The following is a 12,371-nucleotide window of genomic DNA, read 5'->3' on the forward strand; positions in this document are numbered from 1 at the left end:
TAACGCCCGCCGTGTGGAGTACACTGGGAAATATACATAAATACACACACACACACACAGATATATAACATACTGTCTCCCCGATTCGTAGTCAAGGCACAAGAAGTAGTAGATATCATCATTTTCATCATCACCCGGTTTGGGGAGGGGAATAATTCAGGTTGAGAAGGAGGGTTGTTAAAAATATAGCTCATGGTGGCATAAGGTTAAAAACTAAGAAGGGAGTTACATATGAAAGATATGTTCTTTCTTCGGAGCAATTAAAATATAAAAGTTTGTTTACCTCCCATCGACTCCACCACCCTCTGAGCACACAGGTCAGCTGGGAACGTGTGCAGTATGATTGGTGAGTTGGGAGAACTTGAGACTGGATCTGCAATGGCTACAATGGCAGTTTTCAAAGAGGTCTTTCTTTTTCTTTTTTTCTTTTTTTTTTTTTTTGCGGTACACGGGCCTCTCACTGTTGTGGCCTCTCCTGTTGCAGAGCACAGCCTCCAGACGCGCAGGCTCAGCGGCAATGGCTCACGGGCCCAGCCGCTTTGCGGTATGTGGGATCTTCCCGGACCGGGGCACGAACCCGTGTCCCCTGCGTCGGCAGGCGGACTCTCAACCACTGCGCCACCAGGGAAGCCCTCTCTTTTTTTTTTAATTAAAAAAATGGTATGCTATGAAGCACCAAATGCTTGAATAACTTAACTATAATTAAAGGGGCAATTTGAGAATGTCCCTCTTTCCATCCTAAGTCAGAGCAATTTTCTCAACAATGCTGTCTACTGTAGCACAAGAGAAAGCTTTCTAGATCTGAGCTGAGCATTTCGAGGAGGGTGGACATGTAATTTGAAGTCTACCCTATACTCACAGACCACAGAATTGCAGTGCTCTATAAAATACTCGATACACGTGACCTAACCCAAAATATTTTAGCAATAAGAAAACTGAGGTACAGCGTAGCTCAGCAAATTGTCTGAAAGCACACGGCGAGCTCGACTGAGAACATATCCTTTCGTTTAGCTAGGTTTCAAAAATTTTGTTAAACAGACTGAAAGTTTTTGTCCTTCTATAATTATCCTTGGTTTACAGCTGATTCCTTGCATGGCAGTTCTCCTAGCAGCCTTATTTGAACATAACCGAGCTGTTCGGCATAGTCTTCACTTGACAAAGTGGTCATGTCTTACTAGTAGCCGAGAATGCATTATCAAGCCTTTATTTAGTGCTACAGTCAGGGCAATCCAACTATTAGTCATCCTGACATGTGCTTTGAACACAACACACCCATGAGTCCTGGCAAAAATTGCATCTGCTTCCTGCACCCTCCCACATCACAACTCCGTTCAAATGGCTGATATTTTTACCACAGTTCTAGAAAGAAAATTACTTAACATTTCTAATCTGGGGACGCACTTCAACTTCCCCTCCCCAATTATCAAATTAAAAGCGGCTCGTGTAAACTCTGCCCACGCAGCAAAATGAAGATCTGCTAGGAACAAGAGGCAGTGAGCCCTTCCAGCAACCAGAGAACTTCCTTAAACTAAGAACAAGGTTAAGAAGCTCATTGCCTCAGAAATGTCCATCATCCTATAGCCCCTTCTAGAAAGCACACACTGATTTTACTGTCACTACTGAGGAGCTTAATATGAACTCAACACAAACTTGTTTGCCACTCGCCGCTCAGTAGAACTAAGATCTAATGCTGCTCACAGGAAATGTTTCTAGAGAACCAAAAGCTATTTTGTTTTGGAACAAACTCTGCATTTGAATGCATCCCATTTACCTCAAGAAAAAAAAAAATCTGGTGATCATGTAAACAATCTTTTACCTTCTGCCCTATTTTGCTGGGCTGACCAGAGTGGGAGGGGGTAGGTAAGAAGAGTGGACTGAAGGCCAGGGGGATGGCTTCAGGGCTTGCTGTCCCAACTGTGTCCTTTTCACCCTCTTGGGTGACATCTCAGCCAGGTGTGCGGGCCAGGTCAGAAGCGGCTGCCGGGCTCTGACCGCCTCTGTGGAACAGGGCTGCAGGAGCATGCGGAAGTGAAAGGGAGGTGTTTGTTTCACATTCTGCGGATGCCTCTGCAATTTATTCTCCTGGCTGGAGTGACAGGAAGATAAAACACAGCAAGTGTTTCCTCCTGTGCCCCAAGGCCTGGTGGCCAGTCTCTGGAGGAGAATTCAGTGCCCATCAGGGGAGCAACCCCAGGCTCCTATTTCCACCTTTGCTGCCAGGAAGGGCAGTGAGTGGGGGGGAGACAAGTGGCTCCCTGGGTAGCACAAAGAAGATTTCCCAAGGAAGAGCCGGGTGAGTAATCTGTCAGGAATTTGTTTCAACACTCGGCCACCCCCCCACCCCCCCCCCCCCGCAAAAAAAAACAACCAGACTCAAGATGCTGATAAGAATTCTTTTATGTTATTCCAATAAAAAATACATTCATACAGAAATATAACAATCTTGCAAAAAACAATTTCAAATAAAATCTTGTAAAACAAAATTTTACAAAAATCTTACAAAGATTTTTTTAGATAACAGGGTGCTTCAAAAAAAAAAAGAAATTTCACTAATAGAAATTTTTTTTTTAACGTCAAGCAAAAAGTTTCTGCTTGATTGAGGCTCAGTTATCACCTGAACAGAATGTAATTCTTTATGTACTTGCTTATTACGAAAATTACAGGCATTGACATACGTGGCACCCAGCCCCACCCAATCAAACCACTCCATGGTGTTTCATAAGTGAGACAAGCCAGTGCAAGTTTTTTTGTCTTTTGTTTACCTTCTTGCTGAATGGAATTGTTATGGCTAAGCACACAGCAGGGCCAAAAAAGGAGTTTTCCAAAATCCAGTAAATCAAGTGCCTGGATTTGGAATTGCCAAAAGAAAAGTGCATTTCCCCCCTCAGCAATATGAAATGAGTTCTTTAGGTAAGTGTATCCATCAGCCCAGATTAAAAAAAACAAAAAACAAAAAAAACCCCAGTTATGTGAGCTTTCACCATTGCTCATCTCCAGGAAGATCCAAACAAAATACCAGCCCAGCCAGACTCATATGTGTGTGTGTATATATATATATATATATATATAAATATATATAAAGGAAAGATCCACACCCATGAGCCAGCAGCTGGATGGAGGATCAGCTGTCCATGCTGCGGTGTGCCAATTCAGGGAAATTACTCGTTGGAAAACTGGAAGAATCTATGTGCTGGAAAAAAATAGCTTCATCTGCATAAAAAGTGCTCTAAAAAGGAATCCCTGTGATTAGCTTACTCTTAGGCTCGATTTTCAATAAAGCTGACATTCAAAATCAAAACCTTAGTGTGTCTGAGACCAACGACCGGGCTAGTATTCCGTTCATGCCAGTTTTGAATGGCGAAGGTACCCTATCCCAGACCTGCCGATTATGATGAGCGAGTTGGCAGTCTGGAAGAGATTTGATGCCAAGAGCCTGTGGCAAATTGTTAAATTAAAGGGAAAGCCTTTATAAAAGTTAGAGTTCTCATGTTTACCTCCTTTGTGGCCATTTTGAAATATGTCTTCACAGGCTGTGGAATTTTCTAGCTAGACATTCTAATTTCTCCTTAAAAAAATATGTATATATTATCTATATATATGTATATATATATATATATATACACACACATACACACATACACATACCGTACACACAAATATACATACACAAGAATTTCGCCCACTTTTAAAAAAAAGTAATATACTTTCTGTGTTACCAACAGATAGCTAGATAGATACGCGAGAAACTTGTGCCTTTTAAGCAAATACATTGTTTTTTATACTTCTGTATCTTTAATACGTGTGAAAATGTTACATATTAAACACAGCCGGTGTATGATCTGTACAACTGTTGTGCAAAGTCTATACGGAAGTCTCACGGTGGCAGAAATGGTCTGATTTTCCAATTATCACATGTTTTCCACTTTAACACTGACAGTCAAGTTGTCTAAACTACTGAGTAAATACTGACTTGTTTGGGGGGTTTTCATCTATTTGACTTTGTGAAGGAGGACCTTAAAGAGATTTTTTTTCTGTATTATATATTGATACAGTACAAAGCCAGGTGAAAAAAGAGCCTTAATAAAGCATGCATCACCCATACCCCTGTACGAGACCCCTACATAAGGGGCCACTTGCGTAAGGCACCATTGTTAAGATCTACAGTGCATTAACAGCTAGAAAACCAGAAATTAGTCCTCAAGGCATAAATAAGAGAAACTTAGCTGCATGAGAAAACAGTTTCTAAGCTTTAGTGGTTTTATCCACCCAACTGAGAAAAATTTTAGGTTCTGAGTCTAATGAGACATTAGACCAGCAATTCCCAGCCCTAGTGTCCTGGACACCCAACTCGTGTCCAACATCTTTCAAGGGCATCATGAAATTCTCCAAAAAGGTAATTCAAATTCGAACCATTTACAAAATAGTCCTATGCTGCACAATGCCTCTCTGGAAGGGGAGTGTTATGAAATTGAAGGGGGGAAGGATTGTGTATTGCCAAGCCCAGATGGCTAGGGGGTCACCAAATTCAACCAATCGTATCTTAGCTGCTCAGTGAACTGGAATCAAAACTGTAGTCCTGATTTAAAAATGGAAAAGCAGATAATTCCCCAGACCATGCATTACTTTTGTCTTAGAAGGAAAAGTTATCAATGTATTATATTTGTAGATACACAGCTTATACAATGGGTAACAAATGAACTCTGTCTCAGAGAGTAGCAGAAGCTACTCACTTCACACAGCTGAACCAGACACCGAAAGTTCTCGCCACACACTAGAGGGAAAGGGGCTCCCCTCACTACACCCACTCGCCACTCCCGGGTCCTGACCGCCCACGCCTGCCCTCCACATTTTCCCTTCTTTTTTTCTTTTCTTTTTTTTCCTCTAAGGCGCAGACTCTACCTACACCACCCCCCACCCCCACCCCGCCCCGGGAAATGATTGGTGGTCATCTCATCTCATGGAACACGCCTCACACACAAAACATTCAAACTATGTTTTTTTTCTGTCTCTTGCAGCCTCGCAAGGGAAAGGACTCTGTCTCGTCACACAGTCCGTAGGAGACCCTCCACATACAGCCCACCCACCACTAACATTCTCAGTGCACATGCTCACGGCAAAGGCTTAGGGACCACTCAGAGGATAGGTACCAGTGGCGAGGCCAGGGCCACCCAAACACCACACACCCTGGGTGCTCTGCCGCTTCGGACATGACTTTTTTCGCCCTCGAAAGACCTTCCCAGTAGGTCCTGGAGGCGACCGGGTAGGGTGCAAAATGGCTTTGGCTGGAACACGCACCCTCCTTCCACGGCCGTCTCAGCCTGGAAGCCTTTTTAGCCCGCAGGAGTCGATGCTCTGCCCCTTCAGAGGTGCCTCTTCATGTGCAGGGCCAGGTGGTCGGACCTGGAGAAACACCTGCAGAGAGAATCGGGGTCCCAGACGTTAGGTCTCCAGCCCCGTCAGTTACAGACCTCCTGCTCGTGCACCCCCCAGCTAAATTAGCCCTCTCCATTGGGGGTGGGAGTCATCATGCTGAGTCAGCCCCATCCACATTTGGGGCAGGAGTATACATCAAGGAGGTTGCCAATCAGCTCTTGGGAATGTCACCTGACTTTACTGCCCAGCCTTCAAATTTGAAAACTGTTAAAGGGCCAATCTGCAGAAAGTGTGAACGAAATCATTCTATTCTCGTGCACTCAGTACACGGTGCTTCCTAACCTGGACGAGTGGCATATTAGAGCCTTTTTAAAAAGTCCTGGGCTGAAAAGAGATGCCAGTGCAGGCCAGGAAGACGGCTGCCTTGCTGCAGGGTGACTGCATGCCTACTCCGTTCTGGGGATGGCACTGCCGCGCCCCTGCTGTTCATGCACGTACCTGTCACAGTGAGAACATTTAAAAGGCTTGGCACCAGTGTGCTTTCTGAAGTGTCTCGTTAACTCATCGCTTCTTGCAAAACGCCACTCACAACCTTCCCATGAGCATCTGTAAGGCTTTTCTCCTGGGAAGAGAGCACACGACAGGCACGCCATGATTTCACTGAACAGTGAGGGAAGGGCCCTGCTACCCCAACACGGGGCGGGAAAGTCCACTCAGGAGCAGGCCCAGAGGCCACTGACCTCAGGAATTCAGAATAAACCTCAGTTAGCGCTGGGAGCCGGCCTTCCCAAGGTAACAGGCAGGGGCTCTTTCCTGACCTAGCCTTGGGCCTCCAAGTGCTGGGGAAGAGACCCAGGCTTGGCAGGGCCCACATGACCGTAATCAGAGTGAACGTGTAAGAATGACAATGACTCAGACTGGAGAAATACTTCCGAGGTGATGTGTCAGCCCACTGGACCCGTGGCCTTGGCCAGGGCTGGGTTTTATTTCTTTCTCCATGGAAACGGTTTCTCTCAAGCACTTATTTTGTTCCTTACTCACTTCCCTGTGGAATGAGGCTTTGTAGTTTCCTCCGGGAAACTGTATTTCTCCAAAACTGAGGTCATGAGTTTCTGGGAAACCCCATTCCAAGGTCTTCAAAACACTTTCTAAATGACAAGCAAAAGACCCAGTCGACTTTATCCCTTGGTCGGATTACAAATATGATTTCACTGAAAGTGCTACCTGAGAATATAAAAAACAATTGCCACAGTCAGTAGCCTGGTTCCAGGGTACCCAGGTCCTGATCCTGGCTCTGCCCTGAGCCGTTTCAGGATCCTGATCTCCTCTCATTATTGGTAACACGAGAGTTTGCATGACTTGATCTCTAAGACCCCGTCCAGCTCCAAAATTTCTGTGATGCTTCCCCAGTTATCCTAGACTGTCATGGTAACTATAAATGGAACTATTCTCTAGACTGTGATATTTCATTAAGAAGTTATTATTATTTTTGAAAGTTGGCATCAGAAAACAAAGGCAGCATGATACACAGAGAAATTCTCACTAAGTACCTGCTGATGATACTGCTTCGCAGAGTCGATGGGTCTAGCTCAGACCCCACACGGTGTCCGGCACCCACCTGCGCCACACAGCCCGGCCACCCTCTCCCAACCCTCGAGCTTCATTTCCAAAAATCAGAGGCAACTCCGAGTAGCACTGTACACGGACACTGCAGACTGCACAGTGGGCCTTGATAACCCAGGTGGCTGGAGTGGGTGGGGTACTCGGTGTAGACAGAGAATGTGATTTACCTCTTGTCTGTTTAATCTGAAAGCGATAACCATTCATCGGGCACACATGTCCAGTCTTTCAGCGCCTACTCTGTCCTCCCCAGAGACCCAACTCTTTTGAGGGAAGAAAGGAGGTGAGGACGTGTCTGCTCTGACAGCCTCCTGCGGAGCCCCGGCCCCCTCCCAGGGCTGGTGCAATTAATTCAGCGGCGCCCGGGTCGCAGGAGAGACTGACCTGTGTGGGTGCGCTGATGTGCTTTCAAGTGGGAGCTTTTGGTGTAAACTTTTCTGCAGCCGTTAAAGTGGCACCGATGCACCCTCCTGCGGCCGTCTGGGGAGGCGTCTCCGCTGCCCTTGTCGCCGGGCTTCCCCGCAGTCCCACTGCGCGCCTTCCCGGGAGGGTGCAGCTCACCCGGCATGCAACCCCACAGGTGGGACGGCTCCCTGCTCAGTTCTGGGGAGGAAGGGGGCGTGGAGGTGACGGAGGAGCTCAGGTTCCCCGAATTGACTAAAACTTCGCCGATGGGGTCAGAGGTAAACTTGGTGGTGGGCGAGAGCTCCTCGGAGCTGTCGGAGGATTCACTGCTCACGTCCGAGTTCAGGCTGTTGGTCTCCAGGTTGTAGCCAAAGCCGGGGCTGTTGAGCGCATCCTCAGGGGGACTGGAGGACATCTTCAGGTCCGAGTCCTCCTTTTTCTCCCGAGCCAGGATGATTTTGGTCCACAGATCTTCCTGGCTGTCGAATTTGATTTCGGAGGCTGACACATAGCAGGGTTCGCTCTGGAGGTAACGTTCCAACTCCAGGCAGGTCTGTGCGAAAGGAACCACAAGAAGGCACGTGATTGTGACGACTACCGAAAACGAACCGAAAGCGCACTTCCAAAAACATGCAGGAGTCAAGGGCAAATAAACTGTGGCCTTGTCACTACAAGAATCTGTGTCTTCAGCAGAGTGAGAGGAAAGCTGTTTCTAGGAATGGGTACACATTCAGAAGAAAAACCAGAGGTGAAACCTCTCCCCGCTTCCCCAAGTTGGACCAATGGCCACAAATGGCTGATGGTCACTGAGCCAGTTTTTGTTATAGTTACAGTGTTGATGTTTCTAATAAGTTTCTGTAAGCCACACAAAGAATACCAGCCTCAGACCTGCCCCCACCGGACAGGTTTAACCACATTATCTGACAGTCGAGAACCCTGTGCAACAAGGAAACCCAGGCATCCGCCTTCCAGAGGCAAAGACAGAGGGCTTGCTGCTCTCAACACAGTGTGCTCTGACATGGCATGTGTCTCCCTCTGGAGAACCGCTGACAGCACAGGCCATACTCAGTGAGCAGACGCAGCCAGCTGATGGTCTAGGGTCAGGTAGGAGCTGCAGAGAAACCACCCGTTTCCTGCGGAGCCCAGACCTAATAGGCTTTCAAAGAATGCCATTCCCAAGTGCAGGGCCATGCGCACACACAACTTAAATGACTTCCACAGTGGTCAGAGGAAAACAACAACAGGAGTGGAGAAACCATTCCAGAATGGCCATCTGCTATTGTAAAGGATGCAGGAGGGGAAATTCCTCCGCAGCCCTGCTGGGAGTCCCACAATGGACAAGAACTTTATCTACTGGCCAAGAGTACAACTGTATGAGTCATCACTCTATTTCTTTCACACAATGCCAAAGGAGACTTCCTTTTGAAATTCTGACCAGCGGCCAAAAAAGGACCCGGTTCAAATATACATGCAGTGTGTCATGGCCAGAGTGCCCCCCCAGCCCCACAACCAACCTTTCCAGAAGCTACAACTGCCGAGAGACCAGCATGCCCTCTCCCCACCATCTCAAACTTTCTAGCCACTGGAAAATAAAAACGGTAGGAAACATTTTAGGTTTAAATTATGTCTGCCCTTATCTTCACTAGGATCAACTGTCTGCATGTCCATATAAGGCTGTCTATACTACTGCAATTCCACAGCTTTAGATTTCTACAGCAAACTCTGCTCTTTTTAGCAAATCATTTTCAGGACTAGCAAAGCCCACCCAAAGGGCTCCCGCTTGGTTATTTAGCAGTGTGCCTGCTATCAGAATAGACCCTTCCCCCTCCCCCTCCTCACCTAGCAAGCAGAGGGGGAAAAAACAATCATTGTTTTCTCATTACCCCTAAAATTAGACGCCTGGGTTACAAAGCACACTAGAGTGTTCTGCAGAGAGACAGCAAGATATTCTATGGATGTTCCAAAGAAAAAGGAAAGCACGTTTATTGAGATCTTGTTAAACTTTAATAATCTGGCTAATTTAAAATCTCCATTATGCTGAGGAGCACTGGGGACCAGAAGGAAGCTCTCAGGGAGAGTTTAAAAGCCTCTGAAGGCGACCAAGAGCTCAGCCTGGCTTGTGGCCCAAATCCCAAATGCCCAAGGAAACTACTTAGATCAATTTCAATCACGTCCTAGGAAGCAGCTTCTTTAGGAGGAAAAGCCTGGAGGGGAGAGGGAGGCAGGAAAGGGCTGGGAACAATTAAGCAGGCATGTGAAGGTTGTAACACTTTGCATTTCATCTCCCCTAAAAGCCTTCTAGGCTTTGAAACCCACAATATATATTTGATCTGCTAATTCACTTTGTGACAAAAAGCAAACTGCTTAGCAGCACAGAGAAAACCCCAAACCTTCCTTCTATCTTTAAAGATAATGGGACAAGTGTCAGAATCTCTCCCTTCAGGTAATCCTAACGCATTAGAAGGGGGGGAAATTGTTTCTTAAATGTCCAATGCCAAAAATTGCAGTTCCACTAAAAAATGCCGGAAACAGAGACTCTTCTTCCCAAACTCTGACTTGAAGCAATTCGGACGGGCTCATTGTCATATGACTGATAAGTCACTGGTTGTGCAAACATTGGGTTTTTTTTTTTTCTTTTTTCTGGTCAACAAAAGAAGCAGGTTAAGAAAAACAAGGCAGATCGAGGCATATCTTAAGGATTCCCAAGAAGGTAAAGAAACTGAAAATGGCCTGGTAGAGAAAAGGAGCTGGTGGATGTTTCGCTGGTGAAATCCTTAATTAAAAAAAAAAAAAATCTCCACGTACAAACACCAAAAAGCAAAACAAAACCAAAATCCCTTAAAAAAAAAAACACCCTTGGCAGTCCTTGCAAGTTCATATGACCAGATCCAGCTGTGGAGTCTGGAGCTGGTACAAGCACCAAACTTCTGCCAAGGGCTAGGGCCGGGATCAGGCCGCGGAGCTGGGTCTGCCCTCCGGAGAACGCAGTTCATAAGCCCCTGAAACGGCAAAAACACTCCAAGCGACGAAGCACTGCTGCGCCCCACTCAAATGACAACTCCGCTCCACGCTGTAAAAGGCCCCTTTAAAGTGCCTTCCACACCGGAGGCAGCAGAAGTACGTTTTAAGACTAATTATTTTAATTTTTTAAAAATTTACCCGAACCATTAAAAAAAGAAGAAAAAGAAATGCACCTCCAACCACACACCGTCCTGTCGGTGAGTGCATGCACTCCCTCCTCGGCGCACCCGGGCACCTGGCCCATGAAAATTCCTATTTACCTGTTGCCAATATTCCTCCAGGGAGGGCAGCGCCGAGAAGTAACCAGTCTCGTGCACAATCTGGAGTTCCTGGAAGATGCTGCACATTGGGAGCACATCCATGTCGGGTTGGAAAAGACAGTCACTGCTGTTGTAAAAACAGGGAGGTGTGCGGTCTGGAGTCGGGAGCGCAGCAGCCGTGCCTGCAGCGCCGGGGAAGTTCATGCAAACTCAGTGGGCAGCAATTAGGCGCCGCGGGTTCGGATCCTACCGGAGCCCGGAGACTCGCTCGCGAGCCCACACAATATTTGCAAACACCGGACTGACTGCAAACGTAACCCCTGCAAAACTTCCCTATTCAAAGCTCCGCTGCCAGCCTCCCCTCCTCCCCGCCCAGCCCCCCCCATCTCCCCACGTGACTCGCCCGCGCCCGCCCCGCGCACCGCCCAATCACGCCGCGCCCGGCCCGGGGGCTGCGCGACGATGATGTCAGCTTCGGCCAATCGCGGGCAGTGGCTTACAGCGGCCCCGCCTGGCGTGACCGAGCCTCTCCATCACAACCCTCGCCATTGGCTGAATTCGAACTTCGGCCAGCTGTGATTGGAAGGCGGTTTCGCAGGCTATTTTTAGCAGGGTATATAAGGCGCGAGCCGCCTCACGCTGGAGGAGTCGGTGCTGGGAGGTGTGCGGCCGAGCGGCTGAGTGCGCTGCTGCCGGGCAGAGGGAGCCGGGTGTTCCTTCCCGTCCCGTCCCCGGTCCCCGGTCCCCGTACCCCTGTCGTCCCGGTCCCCGTCCCCATCCCCACCACCCGGGCTGGTCCCCGCAAACCCCGGCCCTCGTCACTCAGGCCGGTCACGCGGGTCCAGTCCCCTGCCCCTGGCCCAGCGGTTCAGTGTGCCGCTGCCTGGCTGAGGGGAGCCGGGCCGGGTCCCCTCTGTACCTCCTTCCGACCTCGGGCCGGCCTGCCCTTCTCTGGTCCCATCCGTCCCTCGATCCCACTATGTCCCCCCTTCCGTCCCCCTGTATTCCCCGTTTTCCGTCCCCTTCTGTTCCCCCTCTGTCCCTCTCTGTTTCCCCTCCTCCCCACTCTGTTCTCCCCTCCGTACACGCTCCGTTCCCATCTGTTCCCCCTGTCCCACTCCAACCCCATCTGTCCCCCTCAATTCTCAGGTGGCACCTGTGACCCAGTGGTGGTGGACGGATGGTGGACTGGGCAGCCCCACGGGTGTGGTGAGGAACAGGGAGGGGCCGGAGGTACTCCAGAGTCACTGGGGTATGTTGTATGTGAATCTGAGGTCCCTCCTTCAGCCTCCCTCACAAGGACAGGGCACACACCTGGGGGACACGCCTCTGCCCCGCCCCACCCCCATGCCTGCCTAACCTGCAGGAAAAGGACCAAAATGGCCTGGAAGACCCAAGTTGGATCTGCTTGCTCTTGAGGGGGTTATTTACACTCTTGATTGTATGGGAACACAGTTTTCTTTTAAAAAAGAGGGCACTTTGGGAGGGGGCGTTTAAAAAAAGAGGGGGCCTATAACCATTCTCAGTAGGGTCCTCCATCCACACCAGCTGTGTACATTTTAGAAATGCAGATTCCAGGGTCTGACCCCAAACCTACAGAATCATAAGCTAGAGGGTGGAGGCTGTCCCAGCCATTGAGTTTTGACAAGCTCCCCAGGTTAATCTCTTGCCAGTAAAGTTTGGGAACTGGGC

At 48.5% G+C, this 12,371-nt stretch overlaps 1 protein-coding gene across 1 annotated transcript; it reads right to left on the reverse strand.

The window, feature by feature from the left end:
• Nucleotides 1-2,379: 2,379 nt before the first annotated feature.
• On the reverse strand, nt 2,380-10,993 carry KLF6 (KLF transcription factor 6). Its single transcript, XM_060005976.1, has 4 exons — nt 10,680-10,993; nt 7,378-7,951; nt 5,872-5,995; nt 2,380-5,412 (listed from the first exon to the last, which is right to left on the reverse strand). Exons 1-4 carry the CDS (start codon nt 10,881-10,883, stop codon nt 5,361-5,363), a joined length of 954 nt encoding a protein of 317 aa, XP_059861959.1. The 5' UTR covers nt 10,884-10,993; the 3' UTR covers nt 2,380-5,360.
• Between the last annotated feature and the right edge of the window lie 1,378 nt (nt 10,994-12,371).

This window comes from Delphinus delphis, chromosome 2, assembly GCF_949987515.2.
Source record: "Delphinus delphis chromosome 2, mDelDel1.2, whole genome shotgun sequence".
NCBI classification, from domain to species: domain Eukaryota; kingdom Metazoa; phylum Chordata; class Mammalia; order Artiodactyla; family Delphinidae; genus Delphinus; species Delphinus delphis.